At 55.8% G+C, this 16,685-nt stretch overlaps 1 protein-coding gene and 1 non-coding gene across 2 annotated transcripts in view; one reads left to right on the top strand and one right to left on the bottom strand.

The window, feature by feature from the left end:
* Ppfia4 (PTPRF interacting protein alpha 4) overlaps positions 1-16,685 on the bottom strand; it is a 44,976-nt gene that overhangs the window by 23,885 nt on the left and 4,406 nt on the right. Inside the window, exons 2-11 of the mRNA XM_033761980.1 lie at positions 9,410-10,044; positions 4,869-4,970; positions 4,333-4,497; positions 4,018-4,092; positions 3,703-3,792; positions 2,966-3,157; positions 2,553-2,699; positions 2,179-2,313; positions 395-478; positions 1-107 (exon numbers count right to left, since the gene is read on the bottom strand). Of these exons, the coding sequence (XP_033617871.1) occupies positions 1-107; positions 395-478; positions 2,179-2,313; positions 2,553-2,699; positions 2,966-3,157; positions 3,703-3,792; positions 4,018-4,092; positions 4,333-4,497; positions 4,869-4,970; positions 9,410-9,643 (1,331 nt within the window). The 5' untranslated portion in view covers positions 9,644-10,044. The remainder of the gene's footprint in view (positions 108-394; positions 479-2,178; positions 2,314-2,552; positions 2,700-2,965; positions 3,158-3,702; positions 3,793-4,017; positions 4,093-4,332; positions 4,498-4,868; positions 4,971-9,409; positions 10,045-16,685) is intronic.
* LOC117285651 lies at positions 6,316-6,420 on the top strand. Its single transcript, XR_004516720.1, has one exon. It is a non-coding gene; the product is annotated as a U6 spliceosomal RNA (small nuclear RNA).

The following is a 16,685-nucleotide window of genomic DNA, read 5'->3' as shown; positions in this document are numbered from 1 at the left end:
TCTTTGAGATGCAGCTGCAGGCGCTCATTTGACTCGCTAAGCAGCCGGTCCACGGTATCTGACAGCCGCTTGTTATGGTCCTCGTTCATCTTCTCCCGCTGACGCACCTGCACAGCCAGCCCAACTTGCACCAAGCTTCCTCAGAGCTTTGTCACCGCCCTCCCGGGGACCCAGCCATTCCGCTGGGCTCTGCCCTCATTGCCTGTGCCATTCTGGTCCTCATGGAGCCTTTCTCCAGATCTCCCGGCCACCTCTTAACCCCCACCCTGCAGGCCTCCCCTGCCCGTGTGGCTCGATCCCTACCAGGCTCTTCCTCTGCTCTCCACCCCCTTAACAAACCATCCTGGGTGCCTGGTCCCCCGGAGCTGCCGAGAGGCCAGCCTGCTGCCCTCACCCTTGCCAGCTCCTGGTTCTTCTCCTCCAGCTGCCCTTCCAGATGCTGAAGATGCTCCTCGATGTTTCCGTGCCGTTCCTCAGCCTAGGGGCAGGGACGGCTCAGTGCATCCTAGAGACCTCTGTTCCTCCTGCCTTGGCCCCACACCCCACTGGTCCTGGTGCTGGGCAGTCTTGGGGATCCAGGCTGCAGGTGCCAAGCAACCCCAGCCTTCTTTCTATCATCTTGGTGCGGAACTGCAATTCCTCACTGTCTTTCCTCCCAAGCACCCGACCCCTGCCAGGACCATCACTTCCTTCCCATTCAGAGCTGGCAACAAAGGCTGTCAGTCTTCTCCATGTTTCCAGAGAAGGCTCCATTTGAAAGTGTAGACTCAAGTCAGATGGCCTGGGTTCAACTCCTGGTTCCCTCTCTTACCAGCCATGTGACCTTGGCCAAGTCCCTGAACATCTTAGTTTCCTCAGCTGTAAAATGGACAATAACAATAACAGCACCTGTATCCCCTGGACCATTGTAGAGACTGAAGGAAATAATCCTTGCCAAACATCCAGAACACAATAAGCACTCAACCAAGCTAGATTTGCCATGGCCATCACCTTGGTACTAGGCCAACCCGGACAGGGCAGTCTCCCTGGCCATGTGTGCACCTCCAGCAATGGAGACTCTATTGTTCCTGCTGACAAGATACTCTGGAATCTCGAAGTCAGGAAATCTGTCCTTAAAATTCTCCTGCTGTGACTCACTTGAACTTATGAATCACTTCAGCCCCATCCCTGCTCGCCAGTTTCGGCTCCGCATCCCACACATAACATCCTCGGCTGTAATTTAAACCCTGCCCTTCATTCCTAGCGCCAGAAAAATAGACCCTAGTGACCACCAAGGCCAACTCCACCGTCATGGAGCTGACACGTAGGTCCAATGAGGGGGTGACACTTCCCAGCGGCAGAAGTAGATGTGGCCCTGGGTCTACTGAGGCACAGTCAGGGTGTGGGTTCCCTCCCCAGAGCACCCGAGCTGCCACCCTAGCACACTGGCCAGCCTCTCTCCTTCAGAGGCTCTGGGGCCAGTCGCTTACTAAGCCCTGGCGTCCTTCTAATCCCCGTTACAGTCGTGGCGACCCTTGTTACATTACAACCCACCCAGCTGAGAAGATGCCGCACTGTTTTGATTAACCCTCAGCATGTGGAAGTCCACGTGGTTACCTAACTCCTCCTACGTGTTTTCAGGCTGCATCCTCTTAGGAGTTACTTACTACTCCATAAAGTTACCTCTTTGTTAGGTAAAATGATATTCCCTTTTATTCATCCTAAAGCCGCAGGCTTCAAGCAACCAGGGGTGGTCCCTCAATCTAGAATGCTTCAGCTGCTAAAGAAATTCCCACCCACAGGCCCTCCGGGGTATACGGACTTTGGTCATATTAACCAGGTGTCTCTTCCCCTTTCACCTCTCCAGAAATAAAAATCCCAATCTTTCCACTCCATCCCCCACTCAAAAGAGGTCTCAACTATGTTGATGTCACTGATAATACAAATACTGTGCATCAGCGTAGTCTCTTCTCCTTAAAGTGTGTTTAGCCCTCCTTCCCAGGGACTGCTCTTCCCTGACAGACACTATGTCGTGTGTTTCCTAGCATCAGGCAGAGGGAGTCAGTAATCTGGCTCAAGGCCCAGTGTGCCTCCCAAGGGGCGGGAAACACAGACCCTGGCAAACATCAAGGCCCACTCGGCTCCGTAAGAGCTTGGGACACGGGGACAGTGGCAGATCCCAGGCCCTGGTCCACTCACCTTGGTGAGGGCTGCGATTCTCTGGGCCAGCTCAGCCTCCACCTCCGGCAGCGTCTCTGCCTTGCGCATCGTCTGCTGCAGCTTCTGCTCTGCCACCTCCAGCAGCTCCTGGAGGTGCCGGGCCTTCTCCTCGCACTGGCAATGCAGGGGTGGAGAAGTGAGCAGGAGAGAGCCCCGGGCCTCCCCAGCCCTGCCTGGCCTCAGCGGAGAACTGTGACGGGTCAGCAGTAGCGCGGGTCAAGCACGGTTCTTGACTTCTTTCCCAAGGGGACCTGCAGGACCCCAGGGGCTCCCGAGCAACCAAGAGGTGGTTCTGGCAAAATCAAGGGCCCTCTGGTGTCAAGTGCAATCCCCGCCCCACCTGGGGGAGTTACCTGACGGTGCAGCGACTCCTTGTTGGCCAGTTCATTCTCCAGTTTGTCATTGAGGTCGTGGATGGAGGTGGCCTCGCGCTGAGCAGCCAGGTAGCGTTTCTCCAGTGTGGTGATTCGCTCCTCCATGTCCTCCTTCTGGGCCAGAGCCTAGATGGGAGCAGAGCGGAGGAGAGGAGAGGTCACCGGCCTTTCCCTGGCCCCCCCTTCCAAAACATGGACAGGTGTGATCTACGCTCCCCTCTCAGTGTCTGCCCATGGCCCAACCATCCCGTTGCTTCTCCCACTCTGATCCACTGAGTTCTCAGCCTTACACGCCCAGCTCTTGTCTGCACCTCTGCCACAGCCTCTTGAATGCCAAGCACCTGCAACCAGCAAGATGAGGGAGCTGAGAACAGGCGCGAGACCCTGCTCACCTCATGGAGGTCCCGCTGGTGCTTGCTGCTCAGCTCCTCTGACTTAATAAGGTCCCGGCGGGCTGTGCCCAGGTCCTCTTCAAGTTCTGCCACCGTTGCTGTCAGGGTGACCAGTCGCTCTCGGGCCTGGCTCAACTCAAAGTTTTGCTTCTCCAGAAGCTCCTGTAGCTCCTCTACCTGGCCCAGGTCCTCCTCCAGGGAAAGGGAGCCATCAGTTAGTCATGGGCCCAGGGCACCCACCCTGTGCCCCACCCTGGGAGGCGGCGCCCACAGCAGATCACTGCTCTGCACCACCAAGGCACACGTTGGCTCCACCTCCCTTCCCCTGACCCCCAGGAGTTTATTCCTGACAAGGGGCAAACACCCGTGCTCTCCTGAGTACTTCTTGGAAAACAAGAGTTTCTAACTGTACCTGCTATCTTGAGAACTCAGCCTCTTGTAGCCCAAAAATGACAAAGGGGAACAAAGACGCAAGAGCGAAGGAACCTTGCCTGATGCTGACATACAAGGGCAGATGACCCCTAGCAATTCAGTGGGCGAGCACGCCATGTGTGCCTTGCACAAAATCAGAGTCTACATACTTCTTTGCAGATGGGGTGGGGAGGAAAGAGAAGTGGGGATATTGCAGAAAGCCCCATATATCACTCCAGCAGAGGCTCTACTGAACTCAGGCAGGCAAGGCCTCCCATTTCCGCCTTGGAGAACAGTCTCCTGCTATGCGGTACCCCATGACCCACCTTCCACAGGCATTTTGGTCCCAGCTCCATAGTCCCCTCCTCTTCTGCCGCTCCATCCCGAACCCCTGCCCCCTGCTGCAGGGCAGACACCTGTCAAGCACAGTACCCAGCACAGTGAGTCAGAAAGAACTTCCTGTACTCCCGGACCCTTCTTCAGCCCCTGCTCCTGGAAAGGGGTGCCTGGCCCGAGCCTTGGTTACTAGTGTCAGGCCACCATGGGGAGAAATCTGGTGAGGAACACAGCGGAGCTAGGGTTGAAGCTTCCAGGCTTCCAGGAGCTGTGGTCTGCAGACTGGGTGTGGACAGGAAGCTTACCTGCTGGTGCGCACCTGCCAGCTGCTCCTCCAGGGTGGTAACTCGCTCCAGTGCCGCCCGGAGCCGCTCTCGGACCTGCCCAAGGTAAGGAGTGATGGAGGAAGGAAGGAGGGCCCATTGAACTCAGTCTGGGCTTGAGTCAGTTGGGTCTGAGGGCAAATGAGGGCCTCCCAGGCAAATTCCCAGGACACAACCAAGAAGGATGTGAAGTGAGGAAGGGGGAGCCAGTCCTGAAGCTAGAAGAGTTTTTCCGAAATACTTATGCAGAAAGAGGACATAGGAGGCTCCAGGGAGAGAGCAGGGCCAGGTGGGTACCTTCTCGTCCAGGGCCTTGTGGTGCTCAAACAGCGACTTGAGGGCCTTCAGCACCTCCACCTCACTGGAGACCCCTGAAGGGGACTGGGCCTGGCGTTTCACCACGGTCATCCGCAGGGACCGCTCGTGGCGGGACACCAGGCACTCCAGATGTTCCAGAAGCAGCTGGCAGGGAGCAGCGGAGACCAGGAGGGTGAGCTGTGGGTTTGCACTTCGGGGGCTACAGGCAGGGCCCATAGGGTCGCCCAGTTGACGTGAGTCCAGCCCCACCAGTGTGACCGTGTTGAAATTCTTCCACGTGGTAAATCGCTGCCCCCAAACTAAACACCAGCCCCAGCTCTGCCGCCCTGCTGACCAGAACTATGGGAGAAAAGCGGGGCGCTGGCAGTTGCCGTGCTCCAGGACGTGAGGTCAGGATGGCGTTGAGGCCGACCCCGGCCTGGCCTGGCCTACTTCTGGGATGGAGGTAAACACACACACACACACACACACACACACACACACACACACACACACACGAGGACATGCCCACTTACCCTTGTGTTGTTCCGTTCCGCTTTCAGCTCTGATATCTCTTCCTCCCGCTCTAGAAGCTGTTCCCGACACATGCTCAGCTCCCGGGTTAGGGTGGCAAATTCCTGAAAACCCCCAGGGCCTCTCAGTGCTTGGGGATTTGTGCCCTAAGCAGTGTCCTACGTGCCCGAGTCCATGCGGGGCTCCTCTCACCTGCCCCTAACTTCCACCAGGCCCTAGAGATTCCCAGTCCCTCACCCTGACTGCCGGTGTGAGTCTCCCCGGGGGTCCGTGTCCCTGAGGCTACTGTGCGTGTCAGGATCCGAGGGAATAGGGTCTCATCCGGAACCCCCCACTCAGCCTTTCTACCCCAGTGGTTTTTTCCTTCAGAAACGAATGGAGGGCAAGGCCGGTTCCGGTTTGGCAGACTGAGGTCCACACTGAAGCACACAGATGTCAGAGGTACAAGAGAAGGGTGTGCTGCGGATTATGTCTGAGTGGGCCCCAGGAAGCTCTCTTCCATCCCTTCCCCAGGTGCTGCAAGCTGCAGGTGGCTGGTGAAATAAGAGAAGGGAAAGGCTCCCCCGACACACTGGAGCAAGAGGGCCTGCGGAACCAGGCGCCAGGCGGGTTTAGTTCTGGTTTCCTGGGAGCCCCTCCTGATGCCACAGCACCCACCCTGGCTTTACTGAGTATCTGTGCACCACGCTTCTCCTCAGGGGGACCCACCCCATACTGGTAGGCCCAGACTGCCTGCCACCAGCACCACACCTTCGGTGGGTGAGAGGCCGGCCCAGGTTCTCACCTACTTAATGGCCCTTGCCAGACTCTAGGAAGGTTCTCAGATACATGACCCGTACTCTGGGGAATGAACCGAGCCGTGGCCCTGCTCCTCACTTCAGCCTTCTGTGCACTCCCAAAATTCATCACCAAAGGAAGAATTCCCACAGCAGCCCCCTCCTCACTCAGACCAGACAAGATGCCAGAGCGTGAGGAACCAAGGCCCTCAGGCCTCCTTCCTTGATTACCGCCCTTCTCTGAGGCCACGGCCAAGGGCAGCCATGGTCCAGCATTTCACACCCTGGAAGCACAGGCCTGGGCCTGAGCCCTCAGCTCACACACACGCGTGCACAGTCACACTTTCACACGGTCACACACGCTCACACTCACAGGCTTGCTCACACACACACACACACACACACACACACACACGAACTTGTACCCAGTCAGGACTCAATGGCCTGGCCCCCAGCCCTATGCTGTGACAAAGAGGGCTGTGATCCACTCCGCTCTCTTGCCCCAACCCCAGGAGCAGTAGCTTGGCCTTTCCACCTGGGCCCTTCCTCTCCACTCTACCCATCTGCCAGGGCAACCTCCCAGTTCACAGAGCTGGGCACACGTGTGGTGTGACGGAAACACACAGTCCACGTTAATTTTTTTCAATTATTACAGTAAAAAACACATTGCCATGCTCACTTCGGTAGCGCATACACTTAAATTGGAACAATACAGAGAGGTTTAGCACGGCCCCTGCACAGGGATGATACGCAAATTCGTGAAGTGTTCCATATTTTTTCTAGTTAAATGCATGCACATTAAGGCCATACTTTTAAGTGAAATAAATAGGACACACACGTGTAAATACCAAATTGTTTCTCTGGTATGAAAAACTAAAAGTATAAATAAGGATCAAAATGTATAATTGAGACGGTGAAATAGGAAGAAAAATGGCTAAAGGAGTAGGGGAAGTGGGAGGGGTAGGGGAAAGGAAAGAAGGGAAAGAAAAACATATGAGAAAAGGAAAAAACAGAAACAAAGACTTTGTAAAGAGGGGAAGGTACAGGGGGTGTAGAGAGGGCAGGGGAATGGGGAAAATAAGAACAAAGGTATGTAAAGGGTATAAATTCCCAATGATGAATGTAACTCTAGTGTATACCTAAAATGTACCAATAAACTTAATGGGGGAAAGAAACCACATCACCATCAATCCCCCCCAAAATCCTCCCCTCACTTCGACCACACTTATCCCACCATTTTTGCCCGCTTTCTGGAGCAGTTCTGGAAACCCTCTTTGGTGAGCATCCTTATAAAATATGATCAAAATTCAGTGAATACCACTGCTGAGTGCCATCCAACAGAAAGGTAGCTCAAAAAACATTACAGCATGTCCCATCCACCTTATCCGCCAGGTCTGGCCCTGTGTGACTTCCGCCTCTTCCCCAAAGTCAAAATGACTGTGAAAGGTAAACGTTTTGAGTTGCAACTAGACACAAAAAAGGACTTCCAGAACCGCTTCAGAAAGGGCAAGAACGATGTTATCTAAAAATGAGGGGAATTAATGTGTCTTTTTCTGTAATATTTTTAAAAAATAAACGTTTGCTGTATTTTTCAATCATATCTTGCATTTCTAATCCTGGTTTTCAAAGTTTCGTCTCACAGCCCCTTTCTACCCTAAGATTCAGCCCACCTGGGTCACTTGCCTGTTTCCAAGCACCAACAAGCTTCCCAAGCCACAGCTTTGCTTTGCCGGGTGGGCTCCCTCTCCCTGCAGAGTCAACCCTCTCTGCCATCTGAATGAAGCAGATTCCTTTCAAAGCCCATCTCTGGGGTCCGGGATTTAGCTCAGTGGTGCCACCACCTGCTTTGCAAGCGCAAGGTCCAGAGTTGGATCCCGGGTACCAAAAACAAAAACAAAAAAAGCCCATCTCCAACAGCCCAGCCTCCTGGGGACCTTCCTGGGCTCCCCAGTGGAAGCCTCCCTCCCTCCCTTCCTTGAAAACCACTCAGGCCAGGTAGGGCAGGGCATGTGTGTAATCCCAGAAATTGGGAGGCTGAGGCAGGAGGATTTTGCTGGAAGTCTGAGGCCAGCCTGGTTACACAGTGAGTTCAAGGCCAGCCTGCGCTACCTTTTGAGACTGTGTCTCAAAAATACACCTCACTCAGCAACACCTTGAGAGTCTACCTCTCAGCCACAAACATGTGTGACTACTGGGTCCCCACCAGGTCACCGAGGGTTCAAAGACAAGATACAACCCCTGCCCTTGTGAAGCTTCCAGTGTCAGAAATCAGGAAGGCCTGGATCACATCTCAGCTCAGCCCCTGCCCTTGGTAGCTGTGTGACTTTGGACAAATTAGCTGACCTCTTTGAACCAGTTCTCTGATCTGTGAGACAGACCTCTCTCTAGAAACTGCTGTGAGGATTAAATGGTCCAAAGTACAGAAATCACTTAGCAGGAGCCCATCAAAGAAAGACAGCTATTTTTGTCAGTGATGTGTTACCCAACCTTTGGGCCTCTCTTATTATTTTCTACATTCTCCCCTAGTCTTCTGGGGCCTGTGTCTCCTTCCCAGTCTCTGAGCTCCTTGGGGCAGGAACCAGCTCATTTATCCAGGGCGAGTTCAGGGCCTCCTTCCCAGAGAGGTAGGCGGGACCTAGCACCCCACCCCAGCTTTTCACCAGGGCTCCATGAGAGCCTCACAGCCTCTGCCCTCCTCACCCACCCAGGCCCTGGGTTCTTCTCCCTGCACCCAGGGAAAGGGTCTGGAGCTGGGGCTTGAGCTGCTCGGCTCCTGGGACTGCCCCCCACAGCCCAGCAGCACCCCAAGCAGCTCAGGTGTGCTATGCAGGTGCCACGTGCCTGGTCTTGATGCTCACTTTCCTCCTAGATCCACGTAGTCACTGTGAGTCCTGTGCTCGAAGGTTGATGAGCCCCACCCCTCCCTGGGCCTGGCCACCCCCACAAGTTCCTGTTCCACTCTCCACCCTGGTGCACACATTTCACTGGAGCATCTACCAAGGGCTAAGTAGGAAGCAACCCAGAGACCCCGGGCCAACACGGTAAAGTAGAAATATGTTGGGAGGCCAAAAGCAACTCTTCGGAGTCACACTCCTGCTTTGATCTCCTACCAACGGCAGTCACGAGCAACTGAGCGCCCTCCCCAGACTTTAGTTTCTTCATTTGTAAAACAAGACCACTAGTGAGAATACTACCAACTTCATCGTTGTGAGATCTGGGAATCCATAGAGTGTGCCCGGTCCATAGAAAACACGCAAAAAATAGTGACCGCGTTATAGTGAGTAGCGGTGCTGTTAAGGAGCAAGAAATGGGTTAAGACCTCGCTTCTGCTGTAATGTGACAGTTCTTGCTTTTCATACGTGAAACAGGGAAGCTGGACTAGGAGATTTCTAAGGCTTCTCTCACCTCCACTTCCTGAGATTCTCCCTCCACCCCATCCACCCATCTCCAAGAATAGGGGCTTTGGTGAGAAGGCAAAAATTGAGATTTTTTTTTTTTTGCAGTCTAGGGCGCCACCTACTGGCAGTATTGCCCCACCGCAGTTGGAAACTACAGCAGGATTCCCGCTCCACCCCATCAACGCACAGCCCATTGTTTTGGCCAGGAGAAGCCAATTCCAGGCGGAGGAGACTGAGGGTGACAGGAAATGATTTATGTAGGAAGATGGAGCCTAAAAGCTCCTTGAATTCCAGTATTTATATGCAAATAGATGCAGATGAGCCGAGGGCCCAACAGGCTGAGGGAAGGGGCCGAGGGCGGTGCCTTACCTGGGGGAGGGCGGAGTTAAGGTGGCGCTGGAGCTGGTCCCGCTCATGCAGAGCACCCTGCAGCCGGCTCTGCGTGGCTGCCAGGCTTTCCTGACTCTCCCGAAGGGACTCCAGCAACTTCTCCCGCTCGTCCAGCATGTTCACCATCAGCTGCTCAAAGTTGGCGTCCGCATCGGCGCCGTGTGGGGGCCCCAAGGGGTCCCCCTCGTTGATTGTGGGCATCACCTCACACATGGTGGGGGTGGGCAGGGCCTTCTCAGAGTCAGGGGACGGGGAGGGACTCACGGGGTTGGCAGCTGCAGAGGGCCCTGTGCATGGGTCTCAGAGAGGGCAGTGCCAGGAGAGTGGGCAGTGGGCAGGGGCTTCTCCCATGCCATCAGTCGTTCTTGCTCTGAAAGGAGCCTGGGGCCTGCAGTTCTCCTGTGGAATGGAGCCAGGAAGCCTGGCTTAACCTCTTGGGGCTGGGGCTGGGTGCCCTGTGTGCCCAGACCGGCGGGCAGCATCGGAGTGCGGCCATGACAGGCGAGGAGAGCAGGCCTGGGCCGGCCCTTATCTCAGACTGAGCACCGGAGCCTGGCAGAGTCCCAGCTGGGTCTAGCGACACCCATCGTTTCTGGAGGGCAGGGCGGGGTGGTCTGTGAGAGAAGAGAGCGCCTTTGAGGACCCCAGCCGGAGGGGAAGGGAGAAGGGCAGGGTGGGGTGGGGCGGAGGAAGCGACCCTGAGCCTGAACGGGAGGGAGGGCGGGAGAGGAGGCCAGGCCCCTTCTCGGCTGGGGCTGGGGCTCACACCGGCGCCTCCTCAGCGTCCCAGGAATCTGCACATGCCCACTGCCCAGCCTCTGCCGCCGCCCCCAGCTGTCAGAAGTGCAGCCGCAGTGGTTCCCCCGCCCACGTGGCTCGCTGGCCAAATATAGAAATGATTCAGTCAGCGGTAGGGGAGCAGCAAGCTGGCTGCCCAGAGTCCTGTGGAGACCTGAGGGTGGCAGGGGAGGAATCAGGGTCTGGGGCCCTCTGGCTCAAGCCTAGGAAAGTGCCCGGGGCTTAGTGGGTGGGGCTCCTGCGGGCCTTGGGAAAGGGGCGCAACAGCACAACATGCCCTCCTGAGGCACAGGCTGGGCACTGGGGCAGGCAGAGAGCCTCGACCTGCTACACTGCCCATAACTCAGGGAGGAGGTGCTGGTGAAGTCATTCCCCACTTCGGAAACCTGCCAAGGGGGCCAGACGCAGGCCTGAGGATGGCAGCTTGTGCTTCCGGCTTCGTAACTTGCACCTCTGCACTGAACTGGGATGAAGGATGGAGGGGCATGGGGTTCACAAGCGAGTTGGGGATCCCCTTGGGGGGCTCTGAGTGGGGCCACTTGCTCATGGCTAGGAATCTGCTCCCTCCACATAATCATCCTGGCCAGAAGTCACCAGCTGCCATGGTCAGCTCATGCACAGCCTGGCTGGAGTGATTCTCGGGGCCTGGCACAGGGAAGCCCAGTGATCAGAGCAAAGGCGAGAGGAGGCAAGCGGCACTCAGCTGGGAATTTCTCCGCCCACATTCGGCTCCCAAAGTCTCACCCACTGCTAAATGGTCACTACCCTCAGGGTTTCCCAAGGCAGCGTCCTCAGGTCTCCTTGTTGCTGGAGAGCTCCGAAGCGGGGAGGAGCCCCCAGCTCGGTGGTGGGTACACTGGAGTCCTCCACGTGGTGTTTTCCTTCTCTCCCCTCCCTTTCAAGAGACACTGGAGCAGCCACCGTCCACCGAGGGGGGAGAGAGCAGGCTGACTGGGAGGGTCAGGACGGAGGTGGCATCAGGGCCCAGGCAAGGTGAGAAGCAGGAGCGTGGCAGGCGTGAGGCCCCCCCCCCCAGGGCAGTGAAGACCCAGGCAGAACAGGGGGAGTAAGAGGGAGGCAGGGAGGCCTGTGGGGCCAGATGAGAGGAAAGCTAGAGCCGCAGCTAGAAGTCTCACACCCATCGCCATTTGCAGAGGGGCTGTGGCCTGAGCCCACAAACAGGCGCAGACACAGGAACAGAGATGTGGGGCGCACGCACGGCCACATGCGTGCTCCCCACCCCGACATAGGCACTGGACACAAGCTCCAACGGTGAGCAGTCCGCTGCCTTCTTGGTGACCCACCATGGGAGGCAGGGCCCCCTAAGAAGTTACCAAGGTGGAAGGCAGAACCCCGGTCTGCACCCTGCCTTCCTCAGCACTGCTGCTGGGCAGCCCACACTCACTCCTCACCCACAGAGCAGCCTGGCTGGCGCTGCCATCTCACTCGGGCCGATAACGCGCTACCTCCACTGCTCCATCCATGGTGCCCAGGCCCTTCACCCTGCATGCTCCAAACTCATCAAGAGCTGCACCCACGTCCTCTCTGTTCCTACACTCGTCCATTCATACCAAAAAGAAATGAAAAACCAAAGAGGAGACCAGGCCGGGGAGGGCTGTGGCTGAGGCTGCCCTCTGGGGAAGATCCTGCAGTGTGCTCAGAACGGCTCAGCCCAGCAAATTCCCAGGCAGCCTGAAGTGCAAAGGAAAAGCCCATGGCTGGGCCGTAGGGGATCGGGCTGCAGTTCTGCCAGAGACCAGCCAGATGACCTTGGACTTGTCCCCGCTACTGAGGCCTCTGCTCTGAGCTGGAACCCACAACCTCACTCTGCCTGCCTTACAGGGATGAGATCATGGATGAGCGGAGCTCAGAAAAGTAGAGCGCACCCTACAGTTGGGGTGGGGGGCTTTTCCCTTTGTGTTAGGCAAAGGCAGGCTGGTGTGTATAGTTTTAAAGCTCCCAACAGGAAAGGGGCTGGGAAAGTTCTCAGGAAGGGAGAACAGGCTGCCCTCCGTGAGATGCTGACCGTGTCTTCCCAAATCCTCCCGGTCATTTTGGCAATGGAAAACTTGGCTTTTGCGCCACCAGGCCTATCCCAGGCTGCCTCCAAATCTCGTGCCAGGTAGCAAGTCCACTTCTGGCCAAACGGCACAGAGAGCTGGTTGAAGATACTCCCAGACAGAGATGCCAGACAGACAGCCCTGAGATGACTGCCCAGGACCTCCTCCTGCCCTGCCCGCCCACTACACAAACCAGCGAACAGACAGGAGCTCAAGAACAGCCACACAGGGACACCTGGCTTCCCCTGGCTCCCAGGCTGACTTTAAATAGTGCAATTATCATCTCAGCCTAGCAGACACCTCAACTCCCTGCACAATTCTAAGTAACACTTTCAGGTCCTGATGCAGAGGCGAAAGCTGCCATTCCCCCGCACCCCAAGCAAGCATTTGCAAGGGGCTTTGCTGGGAGGACTGTGAAAAAGCAGAAGAGGCGCAAGAGTGGGCGGGCGAGAGGGAGAGGGAGAGAGAGAGAGAGAGAGAGAGAGAGAGAGAGAGACACACACACACACACACACACAGAGAAGGGGGGAGGGGCAGAGCAAAAGGAGGCCTCCAGCTTGCAAGACACAGAATGGAGACCTCACAGGCATCCTTGGTTTCCCAAAGACACCCCCACCTTTCTCCTAACAAACAGGAAGAACGGGCACTTGAGTCGGATGCTCCAGCTGCTCGTGCACACACACAGGTCTGGCTCCCCACTGTCCTACCAGATGGCAGGCCTCACCACCGTGAGCTAGCTCGCCAAGGCCAAGGCCGCAGGGCCAGGCCTCAGCGCTGGGAACTGTACTCTGCTCTGAGTGGCCACGAGCTGGGCAGAGGGAGCCTGAGGTGGGGACCCCTTCAGAGCTGACGGGAGAAGGGGAGGGTCATACACCCCCCAATGGCAGGAAGGGTGGGGCCTGAAGAAACCGGGAGGGATGTGATCACCCAGGAAAGCCAGAGTGATTCTGGGAGCTGCTATCATTTACCAATACTTACCACACGCCCAGGACTACACCGTCCGATGAAATGTACTAACTGATTTTAATTCTCAAGATTCCTTAGGAGGAGGACGTAATCCTTCTTCCCACTTCAAAGATGTGAGAACTGGTACTCCAAGACGTATAAACAGCTAGTAAAAGGAAGAAGCAGGATTCGCCTCATCTGTCTGACTCCAAAGAGAGGTGGGGGTGGCGGAAGAGGAAGCTCGAAGATGACATCATTGTCTCCTCCAAGGAACCAAAGCACCTCGGCCTAGCCCTTCCCTGTCATCCAGGTGATGGCAATCTGGGGACAGGCCGTCTTTCCCCCCCTCTGCCTCTCTTCCTCAAGCCTGGGGAAGGCTCCACCTCTCCACTAACAGTGACTTGTCTCCCCGGCCCCATCCTCCACTCACCCACCCGTCTCCCTCGACCCCTGGCTGGTTCCATTCTCACACTCCACACCTGGGCCCCCACATCCACCCCACATTCCCGCAGGCACTACAGAGACAGACTTCGGCTCCCCGGGCCACTGCTCCTGGCTTCCTGTGGGTTTTCTTTCACACACTACCCCGAGGCACTCTGAAGTACCCTGCCTGCGCCCTGAGGCTGCCCACCTCTCCTCTCACTGTGAAGCTGCTTCTTCTCCTGCTCTGCCCAGCTCAATACCCCAAGAAACCCAGCCTCCATCAAACTCTCTTCTAAAAGCCCCACTCAGCCACCCTGCCCAGCACCAGCCTTCCGCTCCTCAGCCGGCCTGACCCCATCTCCCTGCCTCTCTAGTGAACCTGGATGGCCCTTCTAAGCTCATCTCAAGTAGCACTTCCACCACGGAGCCTCTTCTGACTTCCTCCACTCAGTGCGATTTGCCCTTCATCGACTCACGCCCTTTCTTTGCCTCTCTCTGGCACCCAGCTTACTACCCATCACCGCATCTGCAGTGAGAACCACATCCTACTTGGCTCTGGATGCTCTGACACAGGCCCTACGCTGAATGGAACTGAGTGCGGACGTGGGCAGTGAGAGGGATTTCTGGAAAGCCCATCCCTCGCCAACTTCAAAGCAGAACTCCAGAACAGGAAGACCCGGCTCCAGGCCTGGCACAGGGTCATTTAACTCACCCTCTGAAAGCTACACCTTCTTGGAAGCAAGCTGGGGCACTCCTGTCCTGAAAGGCAGATTCTGGCACAGGCCTGTAGGTCTTCACATAGGCTCCTCCCAGAAGACAATGAACCTCCCTAGGCCCCAGTTCCCCCTCAGTGCAGTGGGGGTGATGCACGGACTCCCTCAGAGAGCTGGCAGGAAGATGCACAGTTACCATCCATAAGCGTCGGGACCAGTGCCCAGCAGACGTGCATGCTCTCTGCTAACACAGGGGCTGAGCGCTAAGCACACTCCCAAAGCTCTTAAGACTGGGCCTGCTCCACATGCAATAAGAAAAGAAATCCGTCTAGCTACAGGAATCCATTCCCAGAGGATAACGTCTTGGACAAGCTCTGAGGTTTCTCCCTGCCAGCCACAAAGGCCTTCAGAAGCACTCGGTCCTCTGCGGCTCCTACAAGACCACCGGGGAGACTTGGCCCCTCCAGCCACAGGTGTACACGAGTGGAACGTGAAGACTGCAGCACACAACACACTCAGCAACCTCGCAGGTTGTCATGAGGCTCAAAGGAGAGAACAGAAGACAAGAAACAGTTCTGAGAAGCAGCAAACACCAGCTGCCGGCTCTGGCCCTCAGGCCCCCAACACCAGGCCTTTTTCAAAGGACACAAAAGGACACACTGGCTTCCCCAGACGGCTCCCGGCGGCCTGAGTCTGTGAAGCCCAACTTCTCCCGCTGCCCCGGAGTTACGAGCCACCTCTTCTCAAGATTCAGCCCTGCCCTTGCTTGAGTGGACAATCTTCGATCAAGCCTGGCCCCTCTGAGGGCCAGGGGACAGCCACATGTGACATCACATCTGTCCTAGCCACACGTGGCAGAATGGTCGCCCTATCACCATCCCAAGAGGACTAAAGGGGGGCCTACAGGCCTCTGTGGGCCTCCAAAATAGTTTCTCTTTGGTCACACCTAAATTACAGCCCTCACAGCTGCCTCTAGGCTTCAGACGGAGATTACAATCTTGGCTCTATGATGGAGTTCCTTTAGGGGCTGACTGGGTGGGGGAAAGCAAGAAGGCTTTGATAAACTCCAAGGACTCCGATCCTCTCTTCTGTATTTAATCCCATAAACTCCCAATCTGTCTGTTTTATAGGACATCTGATTAAGGTTTCACTTGTGTAAAAAGATTCCCAGGCTAGAGGTTAGAAAAACCTAGCATTCTGGGAGGCTGAGGCAGGAGGATCCCAAGTGTGAGGCCAGCCTGGGCTAACAGACCCTTAAAAAGGAGGGAGGGGAGCTGGGGATGGGGAGGATGGTGATGGGCTATGGATGCAGCTCAGTGTGAAAGCCCTGGCTGGATCCAATCCCCCATGCTGGGATACTTACCCAAGCCAACATCTAAGGCTGCACCACTGAACACAACAAACAGCTTTTTCTGAACTTGCTGAAGCAGCAACCCGAGCCATCTTCTACTGATTAATTAATTAACACATATGTCCTCAAATAATATTTGGCAAAGAAGAAATAAAGTAGGAAGTGTGATATATGTGGAGAATAAAAATCTTTCAAAACCAGGAGTCTGTATAGGACAACTCTCAAACAGGGTCCTCCAGTGGTTAAAAAAAAATGCTTAGAAGTCGCTGCATTAGTAGATCAGAGCTATCTCATAGGAGAAAATAGTACTGGTCACGGTGCTGCCTGGTGCCAGGGCATAAAAGGGCCGGAGTACAGAACTCTGGGAAATGCCCTGAGAAATGCACCAAAAGTGCACATGTGTATATGGTCACAAGACTGTGTACATTTGTGACAAAGAGAATGTGAGGGGTCACGTGCATTCATGCAAGAGAGCACGCAAGTGTGTGGGCCTGAGAATACATGATGTCTGTGTGTGGTCATGGAAGAGGGGCAGAGAATGTGTGAAGAGTGTGGTTGTGAAAACAGTCCTAAGGGTGCATGCATGAAAGTGAGCAGATGTGTACAGACGTGAGAAGTGTGTTGTGGGTCTCTGTTGGTGATTCTGCATCAGGGCTCGTGACTGCATACGATGTGGTCATGAATCAAGAGTGCCCTGGGAACACAGAAGGTCCAGGAGCACTTGTGTGTGCATGCACAGTGACCATGCAGTGTGGGAACGCGAGGGGGGGTAGGGGGGGAGGGGAGAATGAAAACTCCACTGTTCCAGGTGCTCTACCCAAGATGGCGCCAAAACTGTCACGCACTCCACAGCTGACCTGGTGTGAGCAGAGATCATGGAACTGAGCCCAGCACACACACACACACACACACACACACACACACACACACCTCTCTCTCTCTCTCTCTCTCTCTCTCTCTCTCTC

This window comes from Fukomys damarensis, unplaced genomic scaffold (assembly GCF_012274545.1).
Source record: "Fukomys damarensis isolate Sample0158 unplaced genomic scaffold, DMR_v1.0_HiC HiC_scaffold_11, whole genome shotgun sequence".
Lineage (NCBI taxonomy): Eukaryota > Metazoa > Chordata > Mammalia > Rodentia > Bathyergidae > Fukomys > Fukomys damarensis.
The sequence above is the reverse complement of the archived record's forward strand: the minus strand, read 5'-3'. Positions and strand labels throughout refer to the sequence as shown.